Raw genomic sequence first — 20015 nt, 5'->3', positions numbered from 1 at the left:
GAGGCTAGGCCGAGCCCAGTTGTATGAAGAACTAGCCTCCAAGTTCAGCATCGTAATGAAAACGAACTGGGCTTCTATCCAGCAGCCTAATGCATACGGGTTTGAAAGTGGAAAATGGGTTTCAAATTTTTGACCCAAGACAAAAAAACAACGATAACATCATTGGGCTTATTTTAGGGCTTTTGATAATTAGACATTGGCAGATGATAAACACACCTCCACTCTCGTATAAACACACCCCTTTTTTGAAAAAAAATATATAAAATGTCTAAATTACCCTTAAAAAAATAAAATTCCTAAATTTACACCCTCTCTCCCCGCACTCCACACCCCCCTTCCCCGCACCCCACACTCCACACCCCCTTTCTCTTTCTCTAAAAAGGTCGCTCGGCCTTCTGCTTTCTCCTTTGGCATTGTTTATGGAAGCATTAAACTCAAGTACCTTAAGGTATTTTAATCAATCCCTCGTTCCTCGATTAATTTCCGACGCTATAATTTTACGATCTAGAGAAATCCCTGCTCGGATTTTCATAGCAAATATTTTTTAATCAATGTTGATCTGATTTAGATGCGATGCTACTCAATTTGGATGTCCTCTGACTATAATTTGATCGTTGAAATGATTTTGGCATTTTTTTAAAAAAAATTTCTGGGGTTTCCCTGTTTAGCCTACAACCAGATTGATTTGCTTTTGCTATTTTAATTTTTTTTTTTGTAATTAGTTTTTGTCAATGCGTGTGGCATATGTTTAAGGGATTTTACTCGTTGCATGAACAACACAGATTTATTGTTATTAGTTTTGTTAATCAAAGTCTCAGCTTGCAGATCTCGTCTGATTCTGCTTTCAGGCTAGATCTTCAGGCATAGCTTGAATTAAGCCATTTTGCCTCAGGTGTGGGGTGGGGTGCGGGGAAGGGGGGTGTGGGGTGCGGGGAAGAGGGTATAAATTTAGGAATTTCATTTTTTTTAAGGATAATTTAGACATTTTATATATATTTTTTTTAAAAAGGAGGTGTGTTTATACGAGAGTGGAGGTGTGTTTATCATCTACCTTAGACATTTTATAATCAATGCTCCAGTCTTGAAAACATCTAGGATTTTATCTAATCACTTAACTAAAATCAAAGTATTTAAATGTATAATTTTTCCATCCATATTGTAAGGTTGGAACATTTTTAGTTGATTTCTCATGGGTTTATAGGTCTCAAAAATTTTAAGATTTGATAAAATAATTTAAGTATTATATCTTGATATATTATCTTTACTTTATATAAAATTTGGTCTATATTTTTTGGTATCAAAATAATATACAAATAATCTTTATCTATAGATCCATCTCGGTGTGTCTATCTTTGATTATATCTAGGATGATACATTTGTCTATCAATTTCGACCATGAAAGGCGAAAGGATTTGTTCATAACATCTCAATAAATCAACTTCAATGAGTTTATCTCAAATTATATTTGAGATGATATGTTTATGATGATATACTTACATACCAGTTTCAAGCCTAAAAGGTGAAAGAGTTTGTTCATAATGTCTCGGTAAACCAATCTCAATAGATCCATCTTAGATTATATTTGGGATAATATATCTAAGATGATACAATTAGTATTTTTTTTTCTTGAATATCCCAGTATTTTATTTTCAATGTCTCGAGGACTATGTTCCAAAATCCACTATATATCCATTTCACTCTACTTTTCCCTTCCTCTATAAAAACAAAAATGTTTATACTAATAAATCTATGTCTATATACTAATAATTAAAGAGATTTCTCATTTAATATTTTATTTATTTATTTATTATTTTATATTTAATAATTATATATAACTTTTAATAACAGTACAAATTATTAAGATAAATTTATTATTTTTTTCTCTTTTTGAAGGAAAGTTTGTAGTACCTTTTTTTCTTACTAGTAATGATAATGAAAATTCTTTTGAAATAAATATATACTATCTTGAGAAATGATTTTTTATACCGTGTATTTTTTTTTTAATATTAAAACATAGTTCTGTAAATAATTTTTTAAAATAAGCATATACTATTCCGAAAAGTCATTTATGAACTATATTTTAATAAAAAATAATACAGTTTTAAAAAATATCATTTTTTAATATTTTCATTTTTTTTATTCATTTAAACAAAAAGATAAATTTTTCTACTCTTTTCCCTCCTATTTTTTATCTATTTAAAAGTACACACACATATATATATATATATATATATATATATATATATATATATATATATATATATATATATATATATATATATATTTTTGTATTTCTCTTTTATTTTTGGCATGTTTTTTTTTTCTTATTTCTTTTATCTTTATTTCACTTTTAATCTAAACAAAACAAATCACTAGTAAAACAACAATTTTAACTAAGGGGTTTATTGGTTTCGGATTTTATAGAATTTTAAAAGACTTTTTTTTTTAATAAAAAAATTTGTTGGTATTCGATCAAGATTTTATGTCACTTAAAAACAATCCAGTGTTATTCAATCTGGATTTTCAAGATTTTTTAAAAAATCTATTAAAATTTATTGGTATTTATTTGAGACTTTTTACAACTTAAAAATAATTCATTGGTATTAAAAAATATAGGGATTTTAAAGGATTGTTTTATTAGAGGGATTTTGAAGGTCTTTTTAGTGGTATCTATAAATACCAAATTCATAAAACAATCTCATCCAAACTCATCAGATTTTAGAGGATTGTTTGAAATGACTTTTCAAATGCTTCAGGAATTGCTAAGTAAGTTTTTCATTTTTTTTTCTATGCTCATGTCTTCTCCTTTTTTTCTTCTTGCTAATAATATTGTACTACTACTCATATATATTACTGTTCCCATTGAATATAGGTTAATTTTTTTTTATTTTTATTTGAACTGGAATAAGAAAGTTAACAAATTATTAAATATTTTAAAAACTTTTTTTTAAATTGAAATATTTTTATTTTTTCATGTTTATTTTTTTTTAAAGACTTTTTTGTCACAATGGGACATTATGAGTCATAACAACTTATTAGTAACCCAATTTTTTTTAATATTGAATTTTTTTATGTTAAATTTTTTTAAAAAGATGCTTGTATTTTATTTTGGTTATTAGTGAGTTGTTATGTGTTAATTTTAAGAAATCTTATTTTTTTTTTGCAAATTATAAAAATATTTTAAATGATCCACTCTTAAAATAAATACATTAAAATTATTTATTTTCTATATATATATATTTTTAAATTGAGCCGTTTGACAAGTTAGAACAACTGATAGCATCATTATTAAAGTTGTTATCGACTATAATAATTTTCACATGATTAAATTCAAGCTATTATTTAAAAAAATTAATACGTAACACTGAAGTCGTCATGACTCATATAATCTCTATAGTAAATAGCTCTAAGGGTATAAATATTTTCAGAACAATCTTATTTATGTAATTAGATTTTAAAATAGTTTCACAATGATGAATCAACCTATCTTTATTGTTAGTGAAGGACCCAAATTCTTGCACTTCTTCTTTGTAGACGACATTCATTTGTTCTCTAAGGCAAACTTATTTAGGAGATTCTGCATAATCAACATAAGCCTTGGGTGTAGTTGATCACATCTAAGTACCCAAGTGACAACATTGATCAAGTCTTAGGTTCTTTTAATGTCCTATTGTTGAAGCATGCGTATTTCAATCTTAAACAAGGTTTCATGCTCAAATTGGGTAACGGGGAAAGCAATTTTTGGCTTGACCCTTGGTTATCAAACACTTCCATCCACGGAGAGGTTCCTTTTGTCCATATAAATGACATTCATGTGAATGTGCAGGATGTTTTTTTTGCGACAATCACTGTTGATTGGATCAATTGTACACCAATCTACCACATGCCCCACGAGACAGTATCCATAATTATAAGCTCACTAGCTTCAAATATCATGGTTTGGAAGGGTGATCTATCAAGCATCTACTTAGCCTCTTTGAGTTATAAGTGGTTGCAGTAGAATGGATCACCTTTGAACAACAGTGATTCATGGTCTTGGATTTAGTAATGTCAACTTGTAGAAAATATAAAACTCATCTTAGCCAAGACACTTTGCCTAGAAGGGAGATGCTCGTACAGTGGCACATTACCACATCAACAATGTGCTCTTTGTGTGCAATAAGGGATGGGACTCCGCAACATATTTTTTTGGCACTACAACAATAGATATTGAATATAGAATTCGCTACATCTCATTGTGCCTACACTGCTTCAGTTAGGCGTCGACTGGTTAGAATGGCTAAGAGTTACAATTTGAGACAAAGGTCTTATTATTCCTATTATTTATGGCAAATTTGGAAGGGTAGAAACCTCCAAGTGTTCTAACACAGGTTTATCTATGAAATAATCTATTACCTAAACGTTGGGTGACTTGTCCACAGTCGCATGAAGGACATATTTCCATTCATGTGGATGACAGTCATCAAGGAACCTTTGGCCTAACAGGATATGGGGGTTTGCTTAGAAACTCAGCCGATGGTTGGATTATGAGTTTCTATGGAGGTTTAGGATGAGTAAATATCCTCAAGGTTATTGTACATGGGCTGCAATTAGCTTGGAATCTTCATTATAATAATGTTTTGTATATGACCGATTCACTTCATGCTTTACATTTGTTTCAGAATCTTTGTTCTCTTTTCATTTATGTGCCACCATTGAAAGAAACATCCAGAATTTTTTACACGAAGATTGGAGAGATCAGATCATTCATTCTCTACACAAAAGAAATTAATGTGCAAATTTTTTGGCAAAATTTAGCCTCCATACTAATAGTGAGTGAGTCACTTTAGAGACTTCCCTGCTGGGATATTTCTTATAATCATGGCCCATGCTACGAGATTTCTATTTCTAATATTGTAATTTTTCTTTCCTGCTTTTGTTTGATTATGTTACAAAAAAAAAGATTATAATTTTTCAATATAGACCAAATGATGCGAGTGGATCAGGTATGAGTGGTTCCACCTTTCCCAATGACCAGTCTCCGACAAGAAATTGAGGTAAACATTAAACTAACAAGAATATCTTAGTTTTTACAATTTCTCGACGACTGAGGAGTTGACTTGGTCCTTGGTGGACTAGTGTGAGGGATGTTGGTATATGAATACTGAATAGAGGAGAAGACGCTGCCAGTGCCATTCCAAACTGCACTCTTTAATTAAGTTGAAGAGAAATGGCAGATGCGATAGTGGTGTTCCTGATAGAGAAGTTGACGAGGCTGCTAGAGAAGGAAGCGAAGCTGCTGGGCGGGTTGCAGGATGAAGTGACGTGGTTGCGCGGGGAGCTAAAGTTCATGATCCTGTTCCTCAACAACTCCCAAGGGAAGCGGAAAGAGCACGACCTGGTGGCGGAAGTGGTCAGCCAAATCAGAGACGTGGCCCACGAAGCGGAAGACGTCATCGACACTTACATCGCCCACATGATCAAACAGGGAAGGAGGACCATGGTGGAAAGAGCCGTTGTCCGCTCTGTACCCAACGCGCGCATGCTTCACGACGTGGCCGTCAAGATAGGGAGAATCAAAACCACCGTCGACAAGATCTTCGACAACCAAGAGAAATACGGGATTGAAGGTGGAAGGAGAGAAAGCGTAGAAGAAGCCGAGCGCATACGCAAGCGGAGGAGGGACGTGGAGGAAGAAGAGGTTGTGGGGTTTGAGCATGATTCCAGGTTTGTAATTGACCAACTTATGGCAAAGGGTTCACGCCTTGACGTTGTTTCCATCATCGGCATGGGTGGCTTAGGAAAAACCACCCTTGCCAAGAAAGTATACTACGACTACAGGGTCAAGACTATGTTTCCTTGTCGCGCCTGGGGTTATGTCTCTAATGATTACCGACCCAGGGAGTTTTTCCTAAGCCTGCTCAAGTGTTTGTTGTCCACCTCTAGATACAATGATTTGTTCTTCAAAGCTAAAGAGACAAGTGAGGAAGAGCTGATGATAAAGGTGCGAGAATGCTTGAACAAAAGCAAGTACTTGGTAGTGGTGGATGACATTTGGCAAACCCAAGTGTGGCATGAGATTAAGGGTGCATTTCCTGATGACTGCACCGGGAGCAGAATATTGATAACTAGTCGTTTGGCTGAGGTGGCTACGGCTTCTCGCACAAGTTCAGCTTCTCCCTACACCCTTCCCTTCCTCGACAAAGAACAAAGTTGGGAGCTACTTTCCAAGAAGGTGTTCCTCGGAGAAGAGTGTCCTCCCGATTTAGAGCCTCTGGGAAAAGAGATCGCTGAAAGCTGTGATGGCTTGCCACTTGCCATCATCGTCATGGCGGGGATTCTAGCAAAAAAGAACAAGTCACCGGGGGAATGGTCTAGAATCAAGGACCGTGTGAATTGGCATCTTGGGAGGGACAACACACTGAAGGATATACTGAAACTCAGCTACGACAACTTGCCTGCAAGGTTAAAGCCCTGCTTTCTATATTTTGGCATCTACCCTGAAGACTATGTGATATCGGTTAAACAATTGACTCGGTTGTGGATATCTGAAGGCTTCTTAATACAAGAAACTTCCACAACCCCAAACGTTCCAGAGCCAGAATATATTGCGGAAGAGTACTTGGAAGAGCTAGTGGATCGAAGCTTGGTCCAAGTAGTAAGCAGGAGCAATGACGGGGCTGTCAAAACATGTCAGATTCACGATCTTCTTCGCGACCTTTGCATCTCCGAGAGCAGGGATGACAAGTTTTTTGAGGTTAGCGGAGCGATGGATTTTCAAGCCCACAACAGTTGTCCCCGTAGGTTGTCCCTCCACGGTACACTATTTCATTTCTCTTCAACCACTACCACCCTATCTGATTCCTGCATCTCGGGCACGCGTTCCCTCTTATGCTTCGGACAAGACGTATACAAGGTTAAAGCAAGCCACTGGACTTGGCTTCTCAAGAGCTTCAAGCTCGCTCGCGTGTTGGATCTAGGACGAATGAATGTTAACTCAATACCCGGTGATTTGGGGAATCTGACTCATCTAAGGTACTTGAGAATATGCTCATATAACCTCGAAACTATTCCGGCTTCTATCTGCAGGTTGTGGAATCTAGAAACCCTGGATTTAAGGGGTTCGCCTATAAAATCCTTTCCTAGTGAATTGTGGCAACTTAAGCATCTAAGGCATCTTCTAATGTTTGGACCCGTGGGTCTCCCAGAGATGCCATCGGATCAAAGTAAAACCATGCCGAATCTCCAAACCCTCTCTACCGTGGCTCTTCATCCACGCACAGCATCCTTGTTGGATACTCGTAGATTCCCCAGGTTGACAAAACTGGGTTTACAAAGTCGTGACAAGTGCAATGCTCATATCCAGTTACAGAGTCTCCACCGCCTAAGCCATCTCCACAAGCTAAAAGTGATTGGCACTACGGATATTCCGCAAAATGCGAACGTGTTTCCGTCAAACATCACCAAGATATCCCTCACAAAGTTTGGTTTCTTCAACTCCAGTGCTTTGCATACACTAGGAAAGCTTCCCAACCTCCAGGTTCTGAAGCTGTCGTCGCAGACAAACGATACTAGTTTTGACCTGCACTGTGCCACGGGAGGGTTCCTACAGCTTCAAGTGTTTGAGATGTTGACCATCAAGGTCAAAAGGTGGAGAGTAGACAGAGGTTCCATGCCACGTCTTCGACGTTTAGTCCTCACAAGCTGCAAATCCTTGACTGAACTTCCAAAAGAACTCTGGTCTATGGCTACCTTGAGGGAAGTGCAGGTTTTGTGGCCCTGTACAGAATTGGCAAAAAGCCTCCAAAAGTTGGTGGTCAAGAATGGGTGTAAGCTCCTACTCTATCCCCTCCCTCTTGGCCATTGAACACACTCTTAGGTTCTCTCCATATCTAATTCAAAATAGGGGCCATTGCCACAATTATAGAATCTAAGAGTATATAGTTATTCGTTATTCATTGTCCTCTGTGTTACATTGATAACAATGAGATGTCACTCTTCCAAATTGACTTTTTCTATCATTTACACTTTTTTAATCTATTTATCTACCAACTGATATAGATTATCATATGTTGGCCCTACGTATATGCATGCTGAATTTGATATAAATAAATTACTTTAAGATGAATTTAAAGTTAAGCAGTGGATAGCTTTTTTAGTTTAGTTTAGATATATAATACTTCGACTTTCCACTGTATTACTTATAATATACTACTAAGAAATATAATATCATAAAGTACGATATGCATGACATCACAGTTCAATTAATTTTTTTTTGTAAAATTTTCGAACAATTATTGTAACAAGGATTATATTAATGATATTTATGTTATTTAGTATCTACTTTTACATGAAGCTCATTATTGTCTAGCTCTAACATAACAGTGTATTAGTTTTTAAGTCACAGAGTAAACATAAATTATAAGATTAAACAATTTCCATAAAAGAACATAAATACCTAGCAGATGCAGGGGATGGTGGTAGTAAACATTAAAAAAAATGTGTGTATTTATTATTTGGGTATAACAGAAGAAAACAGGGAGCTCATGTTCATGAACGTCTTCCTCAACAACTCCAAGGGGAACTGGAAATGGCTTCTGAAGAGCTTCAAGCTGGATCTAGGACCAATGAATGTTAACTCGCTTCACAAGGATTTCAAGAACCTCATCCATCTAAGGTACTTGAGAATAAACTCACCCAATCTGGAAACTATTCCGGGTTCAATATGCAAGCTATGGAATCTAGAAACATTGGACTGAGCTTCCGGAAAACCTGTGGTCGTTGACCACATTACGCCAAGTCAATGTTTCGTGGCCATCTACACAATTGGCACAAAGTCTCCAAAATTTGGAGGTGAAGAATGACTGTAAGATCGTCATCCATCCTCGCAATCATACCAACAATTAGATTAACTCTGAATTCAAACACTGCTTCATTCATGTACAGACTCTATGTTGTACATTGGTTAGTTCTACCTCTATTTTTAATTTTTCTTAAATCAAAATTTTAAATATATATCTTATAGTGATTGGTTAGTACTGTCCCTGTTTCTTTATAAAAAATTATTTAAGGATGTTTTCTATAAATCAAGAAATTTAATCAGTTTTTTTTTCATAAAATAATTTTGATGTTTTTTTTAATAATATTTTGTTTCATTTTTATTTTATAATAAATGTATATTAATTATCATGTATAAATTAATTAAAAGTTAAATAAAATGTAAGAATATACTTAATAACATATTAATTAATATTATCTTAAAATTTAAAAATGATAAGTAAATAAAAATAAAATTTTACTGAAAGTCTAATAAATAATAGGAAACTGCTATGGTACTTATGAAGATTGAAGGATTTTCGTATCTCAAATTAGATAAAAAAATAAATTTTTAAAAATAAATTCAAAATAACATAAATTTTAAATTAAAAATTTGTATAAGATGAATCAATCAAAAAGATTAATTCAAAAAAAAAAATCAAAAAGTCAATTTTCATAACAAATTTTGTTTATATGTGATAGAATTAAAAAAATAAAAACAAAAATTATAATAATACTATAAAAACATTAAAATAAAAAAGAAAAATAATAAATAATACAACTGAAAAATTAATTTATACTATAAATTTAAAAAAATAACACCAAACAAAAACTAAAATGTATTAACAAAATATTAATATTAAACTATTTGATTATAATAGATGATACATTAAGATAAAAATTAAAAAAAATATATAAAAATATAATTTTTTTTATAAAGATAAATTATTAAAAATATTAAATTAACATCAAAATAAAAATAAGTAATTACAATAAATAAAAAAAATTAGATGACTGTTTCGGTAACTCACAATTTAATGGGTACCATATAATTTTCCTAAATAATAAAGGTGGAAGTAGTTTTCCCTCTCCTCACACATGACACAAGCATCAATAAACAAAATCATCTTGTTGGACTTATAACAGAATAACAGAATCAAGTTCTCATTTATTCTGTTTCTTATCTTATCTTAGTTTAAATTTATTCTATTTCTTATCTTATTATATACTGAGTTTAAAATCATCTCTTGTATTCTATATAGTGAAATGTAACTCTCAGTTTTTGATATGAAAAATTCTATTCAAATTCTATCATCCTATATGGTATCAAGAGTCTGAGTTTAACAATTTTTTTCTTCCGATCCCAGTGGCCTTCCATAATTCCACCAGCCCTCTAGTTGAATTCAATTTTGCATCCAATCTTTCCATCAAACTATGTGCAAACAACTATCCCACATGGTTCAAACAAATCATGCACTTGCTGAAAGCCAACAACTTGGAAGGCTATGTCACGGGCTTCATTCCATGCCCTTCGCCTAAAATTGGTACTGGCACTGATATTGCTACCAATCCAATAAATTTCTTTATGATTTTGAAAACAATGCCAATAAATTTCCTCAACTCACAAACTAAAGAATTCAAAATGAAAATTTATAATAATATTACCACGTCTTATCATAATTTTTAACAATTATTTATTTGTTTTTTCTCTAGTGACTAACGGTTAGTCACTATAAAAATGAGACAAAAATAGAATTTGCTAATGAAGCCAAAAGAGCTTCTCCTTTTAGAACCATAGAAGTTTTTGGATTAATAATCGTGTAGGGTTAGGTGGTTGTTGCCATGGTGGTTGGTGCCCCATGTGCGGTTGAATGGTTGATCATAACTAACGTCATTTTAAGTGAAATTTTAATTAAAATTAACTTTATTTATAAAACTGTCTTTAAGTAAAAATTAAAATATAACTTTTATATTGATATGATATATTCAAAGAGTATATCGTCTTAAGTTTTAGCCTTTCAAACTTGAAATTGATTGTCATGCAAAGACTTTAAAGACAAAATACTACTAATATTATTTGAATGTTCTGACATGTAGTTAAATTACCTCCCGTGCATTTTCCAAATTAGAATAATATTATTATTAAATTGTCACAAATTAACTTTTGAAATATTTTTGTTGTATAAATATAAATGTAAATCAGTTTAATGTAAAGTTCCGCTTTTTTCTTCCTTTATATTCTTCTTTGCTGTGTAGTTAAAACCGACTCTTAGCTATTCGATTATAACTGTTCATTGCAACACCAGAATCAGACACATTTCAACGAGTGCACTATTCATCTTGTAATTATTCACTTCCTTATCCATATTAGGAAGCACATTTAATGCCTGCAAGACTTTCTTTGTGGACTTCAAAACAAGTGTTTAAAACTAATCAAATCTAATTGAAGCCTACTAATAAACAGACTTGAAAACAAAATTGGAAACCTATATATAAGTAAAGACAGAATAATTGCATTGGATTAGCTTTTAGATCCAAGCCAACATAAACACAAAATTATAAATACATTTTTGAAATAATATTCTGCCTAAAAACTTGTAATTATCTATATTTATTTAGCAACTTTCTTATTATACCCTAAAGTTAAGTTAATTTTATCACTTGGATGTGGAATTTTATAAAACAAATATAAAAAAATGTAAAAGAATGATTTAATTTCAATTAAATTGAATTTGATCAAAATATATTTTGAATCAAATCAATTAGATGACATCATTAAAAAAAAAAAAAGATTAGATTATCAGTTGGTTTTTATTCTTCAAATTTGAATAAATTTTATCCACAAATACCCTTGCTTCAAGACCACTAAAAGAACCAGTAGGAGACAAGAAACAAATGTATTTGTAATAATACCTTGAATGCATGCTTAGTACATGAATTGTTCATTCCTTTCTGTCATACTTGCAGAAAGTCTTTGTTTGCTGTGATTATGTAAAACTCACTGCACAAACATGGCATCCAAGCAACTCCCATCCGAACTCTTTATGTTTGGAGGCTTTCCCTTGATCAAATGAATTAAACATTTTGCCAATGAGATTTCATCTTTTCGACTTGTAAACCCCATAAATTTTATGAGTTTAAGATTTTCCAGTTCCGTACATTTAGTCCCTTTCATTGAGCATGAATTGGACCTTCCAGCTGAATAGCTTTCAGGATCAATCTGCGCATCAATTGGTGAAAAATTTATGTCAGAAGACTTAAAAACTAAAGCAGAACAAAAGGTTAAATTATTCCCCAAGGAGAAAACCTACAGTCACAAAAAGTTGCTCCAAGGAAGGGCATAATTTCAAGAAGAAGAATAAGGCATCCATGTTGTATTCATAGTTGTCAATCCACCATAACTCTCTTAATTTGTAGAATCTGAAGCTCCCAGATAGAGGAGAAATCGAAGGCCATATTAATTCCTGAAAAAGAAAACCTTTTGGTAGCATAACAGAAATTGAGACATCTTGAACATGCTTCTCATCGTCAAGTCATAAACATAAGCATTTATCTATGAGTCTATGACCAAAGGCTAAATCTGATATATTGAGATCTATGATTATCTGCTAACTATATCACAACATATTATATAGTCACAAGCATTGGCCAGGTGATAGAAATGTGCATAGAAGTACTAGGTTCAGCCCATGTTACAATTTCTCAATGTATCAACAATAATGCAGTTAAACTACGATGTCATACCTCAAAAGTCCATCTACAAAGAGTAAGAACTTCAGAGTTCTTTATTGTCAATAGGGTTGCATCAAAATCCTTGGTCTTTAAACCACTGCAGCTGAATCCTAGTCTGAAATCAAGCATGGCATCACTCAGGTTGAAATGATATTCCGGCCTAATCAAAGGGAGAGGCCCACGATACCGAAAAGACTTGAGTTTAGAAGTTTTGAGATGGAGAGACTTCAACTCCAAGCAATCCAGGATGGTTAACTTGTGAAGCTCAGAAGTGGAGTCAATACTCAAAGTTTGCAACCCTTTGCAGTGAATGATCACCAAATTCTCAAGATGATCCAAATTTGAAATGATTGAGGTAGCTACCTCACTTGTGAAAGAGCTCACTGATTTCAAATAGAGGGTTTTGACTGAGAAAGTGAAGGGAAAAGATTGGTAGGTGGTTATGTTTTGTTGCTTACTTAGGTTGAACACCAACTCATAGTACCCCATTTGAAGCTCTTCCTTCCAAGGTGAGAATTCAAGCATGAGCTTATTATTATTTGCAACAGTTGCTGAGACTACACCCTCTTCAGCAAAGTGAAATTGAAGTTTTCTGGGATGCTTCAATGGATCAACCTCCTCAAAACGTGTCATGAAGCCAGCAACAACACCTATGATATCCTCTTCAGTTCCATGCCTGACAAGAACTTCATTCCATAGATCTCTCCATCTAGTGGAAAGGAGGCTGGTTTCTAGTGCTGATTCATTTGGTAGAAAAGAAACTATGCGACCCAGAATTTCATCAGGTAAATTACTCAACATGTCTTTTCCCATGGAATTTGCTGTTTCAATATGAATCATATGGTTTTTTGAGACTATGATAACAATGATATATATATATAACTTTAAAATTCACGTGGATTTTTTTTTTTTATATTTTAAATAATATATAAAGCAAATCTTAGAATGATAATAACTTTTTGACTTATTTTAGAAATAATCAATATATTTAGATAATAAAAATACATGTAAGAAGAGAGTCTTTAATATAGTCGATTATGAGATATTTTTATTAATTTAAATTAATAAATAATTTTTTTTATAAATAACAGAAATTATGGGTCTAATAAAAAATATATAAATATTAATGTGAATATATTTTTTTTTTAGAAGAGACTTTATTAACCTGATGGTTGGACAAGTCTTAACTCTAACTTAAAACACTAATTAAGTTATAGTCATTTATTATTAAGAAATATTCTTCATCAAACATAAGAATTCTCTCTTGAAAGTTTAAGAGAAGAACATTTTTTTAATTTAAATTTTATATATCTACAAAAGACAGACATAGATCCTTAGCCGTGGGATTAATATTGGACTCTTCTTTCATTATGACGACACATGCACATGGTCAAAAGGGGGGACAACATTTGTAAATGTATTTGGGTGACTTTTTTAAATAAGTAGTAGCTTGTAAAATTGGGCAAAGTCTTGTTAAAATTAAACTCGTGATTTAAATTAGTATAATAATCTAGCTAGAGATGTTTGAACAAGTGAAGGTTTCTTAATTGTTGATTGATTTAAATTAACACAAAGCTTGTAGCTATGGATAATGGACCGACCCATCACATTTTAGTTATGTGGGCGTAGTAAAGGTACAAATGTTGAGGTCAATATAGTAACAATTTTGGTGATGGAAGGAATGGACTATGAGGCTTTCGTGCTTCTCTTGCAGTTTAGTTTCTTGTGAAATGCAATTCACATCTGCCGTTTAATGCCGTAATTGTTGCCCATCACTTCACACTTGAAAAGTGTGGATCACAATTCACAAATCATATTTTCCTTCCCTCACTCTCTTTATGATTTTTTTTAGTATTATAAAAGTTGGATAATTAAATTCTTATAAATTATATAAACTTAATCAAACAATTCAAAATCAATAATGAAAAACATAACGCTTGAGTGTGGGAAAATTGTGACTATAATGAGATCAACCTAATGAAATAAAATTATATTATTAAATTTTTCTTGTAAATTAAAAAATTTAAATATATGATATATAACAATTAATTAGGACCATAGATATTTGATGGTTTGAACTATCAACTAATTCCAACTTTGATTCTCACATTAAATGAGATTGAAAAAATATTACAAGACCATATTGAGAATTGAATATAAATTCTCATGCATCCTATCCATATAAATCATAAAATTTGATTTAGTGATTATGTATGATTATGTATGGAGGTGGATTACTAGTTCTGTCTCCGGTTGTTCTTTTAGTTACATTAGTTGGTATTATAACCCACATTTGTGTATCTCATAATTTTTGCTTTGATTTTGAACTCTTTGTAACGGGTTGGAGTATCCCTTGTACTCCCAATAATTTAAATCTTGTTTGCTTATCAAATATATATATATATATATATATATATATATATATATATATATATATATAATTTCCTTTTTACACAATTAATTAAAATCGATTTTGGCTCAACAATAAATGAGATTTGAAATAAATTTTGAAAAAATTTTTTTATCTTTAAATTCAAAAGGTATATATTAAATTATTTTATTGATTTATGGCATCTTTTGATTCTTTTTTAATTTATAAAAATTAATTATTTTTAATAGACCTAAAACTTAAATTTTAACCTTATGATTAGGTTGATCTTATTAATATAATTATTATAAAAAAATCAATAAAAAAGATACTTGATTTGCTTAATAATAATGAAATAAAAGTTTTATAGTAATGTGAGAACGTGTATCATTTTCACTCATATACCACATGGACGAATAACAAACTTCGATAATTTTCATGTCAAATTTTACATAATAAAATTATATAAAAAAAAATACATGATGAGATCATATAAAAATTATATATAAACCATAAATGAATGATGTTCATCAAAATTTTAAAAATCTATAAGACAGATATGATAAAATTTTCATCTTAATGTGATAGGACGCATCCCCTTCAATGACATCACGTCCAATTGAAACTTAGGTACATCCTCTGTTCAACCCATCCAAAGCGACGTGTAGCTAAATGCCTAAATTTGAAGATTCATCATTTTTGTTAAGTCAAACTGAAACATGGAGTATCGTTTGATCCATAGTATATCAATAAATTTATATATTTTAAAAAAATCTACATACAAACTAATTATTTATGACAAATGTGATAAATAAAATAAAATTATTTATGACAAATAACTATTTATGATAAATTTATTGATTTTTACAAATTTACCTTAAAAATGATAGTTTTTTTTTTTTTTTTGTAAAGATAGGAAAGATTACAAAGATGATCGCAATGAAGATTGAACCTAGGTTCTCATGCTTCTAAATATCCTAACTCCTCCCAACCCGACCACTAAGCTAACCCTAGTGGTCCTTAAAAATGATAGTTGATGGTATACAAAAATTTATATGACAGTTAATAATCATTAATTTAAAAAAAATGATTAATTTTGTTAGTCAAATTTATTAATAATTTGAATTTTTTTAAAAATTAACTTATTATTTTTGAAGAGAGGAAAATATTTTTTTACCCCATTAATTTCTATATTTAAAGCAAAAGTAGACGAGTGAAATGTCCCAAAATTATGTCTACATATCTTTTCCGATATTAATGAGAGAGAAATAATTATCTAATTATTTTTCGGTATTTTTTTTTCCTAAAAGAACTCTTATTTAATCAAAGATATTTTAAGAAAAAGTAATGGCTTAATTGCACTTTTGGTCCTCCTAATTTAGTGTAGGAGTAATTTTGGTCCTCATAATTTGAATTGCTTAATTTTGATCCATAAATTTAAATAATGGGCAATTTTAGTCCCACAAACAATTTACCATCCAAAATTTAACAGACATCAATGATGTGAATTTTAAATTTTTTTTTCGTTTTGGATCTGAGCATGGTGTAAAACTGGATCCAGAACGGCCCGTTCTCCTTGCAGCACTTGCAGAACGGCCCGTTCTAAAATGAGAACGGGCCGTTCCGTATGCAAAAATACACACATGACGAATGGATCAAAACGGGCCGTTCTTCTTGGACGTTTCAGTTTCAAAATTAACAGACTATGCGTGCAAGCAGAACGGCCCGTTCTGCTTGGAAAACGAGCCGTTCCAGTTACAACATTAACACACAACCTGAACTACAAACAGAAAAGAAATTAAATAATATATAATACTTATTTAGCATAAAATTCATATCATTAATGTCCGTTAAATTTTAGATGGTAAATTGTTTGTGGGACTAAAATTGCCTATTATTTAAATTTATAGACTAAAATTAAGCAATTCAAATTATGAGGACCAAAATTACTCCTACACTTAATTAGGAGGACCAAAAGTGTAATTAAGCCAAAAGTAATTATATAAGAATGAACAAATAATAAATTAAAAATGATCTCCATATAACAACGGAGATAGTACATTTAAGTTGATCTATTTAATAAAACGTGGATTATTTTAATAAAAAAATAAGTCAAAACAATATATAAGATTTTTAATTATAATTGTAAAATTTTATTTTAATTTTTTTTATTTATAAAACTTTTTTCAGGAAATAATTATATTTGAAATACAATTAAATAGTAAAGAGTAATGATATACATATACCAATAAATAAAATAATAGACGCAATATTTACATAATTTGATATCTCTCGTCTACATTTACAAAATTGTCCCAACAAAGCATTTACTGTTTCAAGAATATTACAAATTTTGTGAAAATTTATAACTTACTTCAAATATGTATTAGTATTACTCTTAAAAGTTGATTATACATCAACTCAAAAGTCAAAAGATATTAGAAATGGTAAACATTTATTTCTCATTTCACAATAGTTTTTCTATTATTCATTCAAGTAACTTTTGAAACTTGTTGGTAGATTCTCCACACTCTTCTCCTAGACATGGAACCTTCAACTCCTCACAAATATCCTTTTACATAGTGGTGAGATGAAATTTCTTCTAAAAATAGATAAATGTTAATTTTTACTTATCAAACCTTTTCAAGGCTATTGAATTGAAATATGCCATTTTTTTCCAAACATGATTGTGAGCTCTTCCATATGTCAAAAAATAATTCCAATAATAATTACCCATGCATTAGAAATATCCATACCAACTTAATATAAAAGTATTTGTTGTTAATTCACCCTTCCCACACTTTTCTATTCTTATGTTGTCAATCCACTCATGTATTTTGGCACATAAACTTGACAACAAAAGGAATACCAGAAGAAAATTAAAAAGGAAAAACTACTCACTCAATATAAAGTTCATATTCTTTGGTTTAACAAGTAAAGATTACATCTAGAAATTCCTTACATCAAAGAAATCTTAGTTCCTACAAAAAAAAATTGTAGAGTACTCAGAATCCTTAACCATCTCTAAAGGAGCTGAAACCATGAATAATTTATTCACTCTTGAATATGACAAGCGCACATTAATGACTAATCTAGAAATCACTGCTTGAAAGAGGTTCATGGCCATCATCACCAATGAAGATATTATCATAGATAATTGCAGCAATTGCTGCACCAATGAATGGACCAACCCAATAGACCCAGTGATGAGTCCAAGACCAGGTAACCACAGCAGGGCCAAAGGACACAGCTGGGTTCATGGATGCACCATCAAAAGCACCACCAACTAAGATATTGGCACCCACAATGAAACCAATTGCAATTGGGGCAATAACCCCCACATTCCCTCTCTTTGGGTCTACTGCTGTGGCATAAACTGTATACACCAATCCAAATGTCATCACAATTTCAAAAACCAATGCATTCCATACAGAAACACCAGGGGATATAGAAAAGCCTGATGTTTCCTGCAATGTGCAAATTGCAAAATTAGAGTTTCATTCATGAAATGAGTGCTAAAGGTTACTATCAATTATGAGTAGCAATGTTAAAGATGAAGGAAGAATAAGAAGTAATTTACACCGACAACTCTGAGGTTTCGTGAGATTGCACACAATTTTCTTAACGTTCACAATATAATGATTTTCAAACAATTCAGGAGGTTAATGTAATGTTTAATAAGTGTCGGTGCAATGTTTTTCAAATAATTAAGAGTGACTATTGTAGGGACTAGGATAGAAAAGGTTGAGGGTGTGTGTAATATCATGAAACTTCAAAATGTCAATGTAATTTACTCGAGTTTAACTAATGGTTACCATTCCACCGGTAGCAGTCTTGAGAAGAATGCATGCAACAACTGAACCAAGCAACTGTGCAATCCAATACAAAATACTTCTCAAAAGGGTTATGTTTCCACCTAGGAAAGCACCAAATGTGACTGCAGGGTTCACATGACCACCAGAAATGTTTGCCCCAACAGAAACAGCCACAAAAAGCCCAAATGCATGAGATAGTGATGCAGCTATGAGACCACCTGGTGTTGCAGGTCCATTGTTGGTAAGTTTGCCTGCCAAAATAACCAACAAATAGTCATTTCACCAGCCTCCCAAAATTCTCACATCATAGGTCTAAACAGCATCAAAATAGAGGACACAACTATTGAAGCTCTTGCTGAAAATTTAAACTTCTGTTTAAAAGTAAACAAATATTATGTAGCTAGAATGGAAGTACGGAACTATCACATGTATGTTCCTACCACTTTGTCTTACAAAAATAGTGTATACTCTATGCATTCACAACATAAAGACTATTGACACAGTTGTTCAATTACAATTTAATGTATATGATAAATTTGTTGATTTTTACAATAATTTTTTTCAGATGATGCCTAAAAATTAAACTCGATTTAATGTGACTAAGATAAGGTTCTAAAACACATTTTTTAGTGAAATGGATACTAAGTGGAGCGCTCACTGTAAGCCATGCCAGATCCTTCCCCGGCAAAAACAAAAATGATCATGGAGAAAAATTCTGCAAAGGCTGCTCTAATTGCATCAGGTTGGCCAGCCTCTCCAGGGGATCCAATTGCAATTCTATATATTGCCATTATTAATTATTGGCTAGCTAGGTCAGGAATCAGCACCTCAAGAAACAGAAGACAACCTTTCCTTTGTGTTTCTCGATTTTCTTTTCTATACAATTTGGTTAAATGTGAGAGCAAACTGCGACAGCTTTGTTTGCACTATAAAATGCAAAATTAACGGCCAAGGAAACGGTCAGTAAGAATGTGCATACAATGATGTAAAAGCATGCAACGTAGAACTAAGGAGTGAAGTCTTCATGGAGCCACTTGGCCATAGTTTTGCCACATGTGTGGCTGTGATGTGGTGTAGCTGCAGCTGAGGGAGATCATAAATGATTCTCACAAAAGGTTTTGCTTGATACGATATTTTTAGTATTAGCTAGCGAAAGTGTTGGCTAGCCTAATATTTGATTTTTTGCATGCTTGGAGTACTTCATGAGCTAAATCACTTTTATTTAGATGTACAATATATAGTAAGAATGAGCTAAATCAGCAAAAGATTAGCCACTCCACGTCTCCATCACTATAACTCATTGT

The 20015-nt window shown here is 32.0% G+C and overlaps 3 protein-coding genes across 4 annotated transcripts; 1 reads left to right on the top strand and 2 right to left on the bottom strand.

Moving 5' to 3' along the window:
- The first annotated feature begins 209 nt into the window (after window positions 1–209).
- On the top strand, window positions 210–9716 carry LOC109812376 (disease resistance protein RPP13). 2 transcript variants are annotated; one of them, XM_083073165.1, is made up of 3 exons: window positions 335–448; window positions 3827–5036; window positions 5119–8015. In XM_083073165.1, exon 3 carries the CDS (start codon window positions 5210–5212, stop codon window positions 7844–7846), a length of 2637 nt encoding a protein of 878 aa, XP_082929291.1. In that variant the 5' UTR covers window positions 335–448; window positions 3827–5036; window positions 5119–5209; the 3' UTR covers window positions 7847–8015. The 2 variants fall into 2 exon arrangements, 1 of the variants encoding a protein (XP_082929291.1); XR_014433428.1 differs by lacking the exons at window positions 3827–5036; window positions 5119–8015 and adding an exon at window positions 8509–9716 and having other exon boundaries at window positions 210–448.
- A 1960-nt stretch (window positions 9717–11676) lies between these two features.
- LOC109812429 (F-box protein At2g39490) lies at window positions 11677–13358 on the bottom strand. The gene is made up of 3 exons (XM_020376390.3): window positions 12541–13358; window positions 12108–12260; window positions 11677–12016 (listed from the first exon to the last, which is right to left on the bottom strand). Exons 1-3 carry the CDS (start codon window positions 13339–13341, stop codon window positions 11795–11797), a joined length of 1176 nt encoding a protein of 391 aa, XP_020231979.2. The 5' UTR covers window positions 13342–13358; the 3' UTR covers window positions 11677–11794.
- Window positions 13359–17775: 4417 nt separating this feature from the next.
- On the bottom strand, window positions 17776–19712 carry LOC109812414 (aquaporin TIP1-3). Its single transcript, XM_020376374.3, has 3 exons — window positions 19370–19712; window positions 18712–18962; window positions 17776–18363 (listed from the first exon to the last, which is right to left on the bottom strand). The coding sequence occupies exons 1-3, from the start codon at window positions 19500–19502 to the stop codon at window positions 17989–17991; spliced, it is 759 nt and encodes a 252-aa protein (XP_020231963.1). The 5' UTR covers window positions 19503–19712; the 3' UTR covers window positions 17776–17988.
- Window positions 19713–20015: the final 303 nt, after the last annotated feature.

Source organism: Cajanus cajan, chromosome 4 (genome assembly GCF_000230855.2).
Source record: "Cajanus cajan strain Asha chromosome 4, NIPB_CcT2T_4, whole genome shotgun sequence".
In the NCBI taxonomy this organism is placed as follows: domain Eukaryota; kingdom Viridiplantae; phylum Streptophyta; class Magnoliopsida; order Fabales; family Fabaceae; genus Cajanus; species Cajanus cajan.
This window is presented reverse-complemented; position numbering and strand designations above follow the sequence as displayed.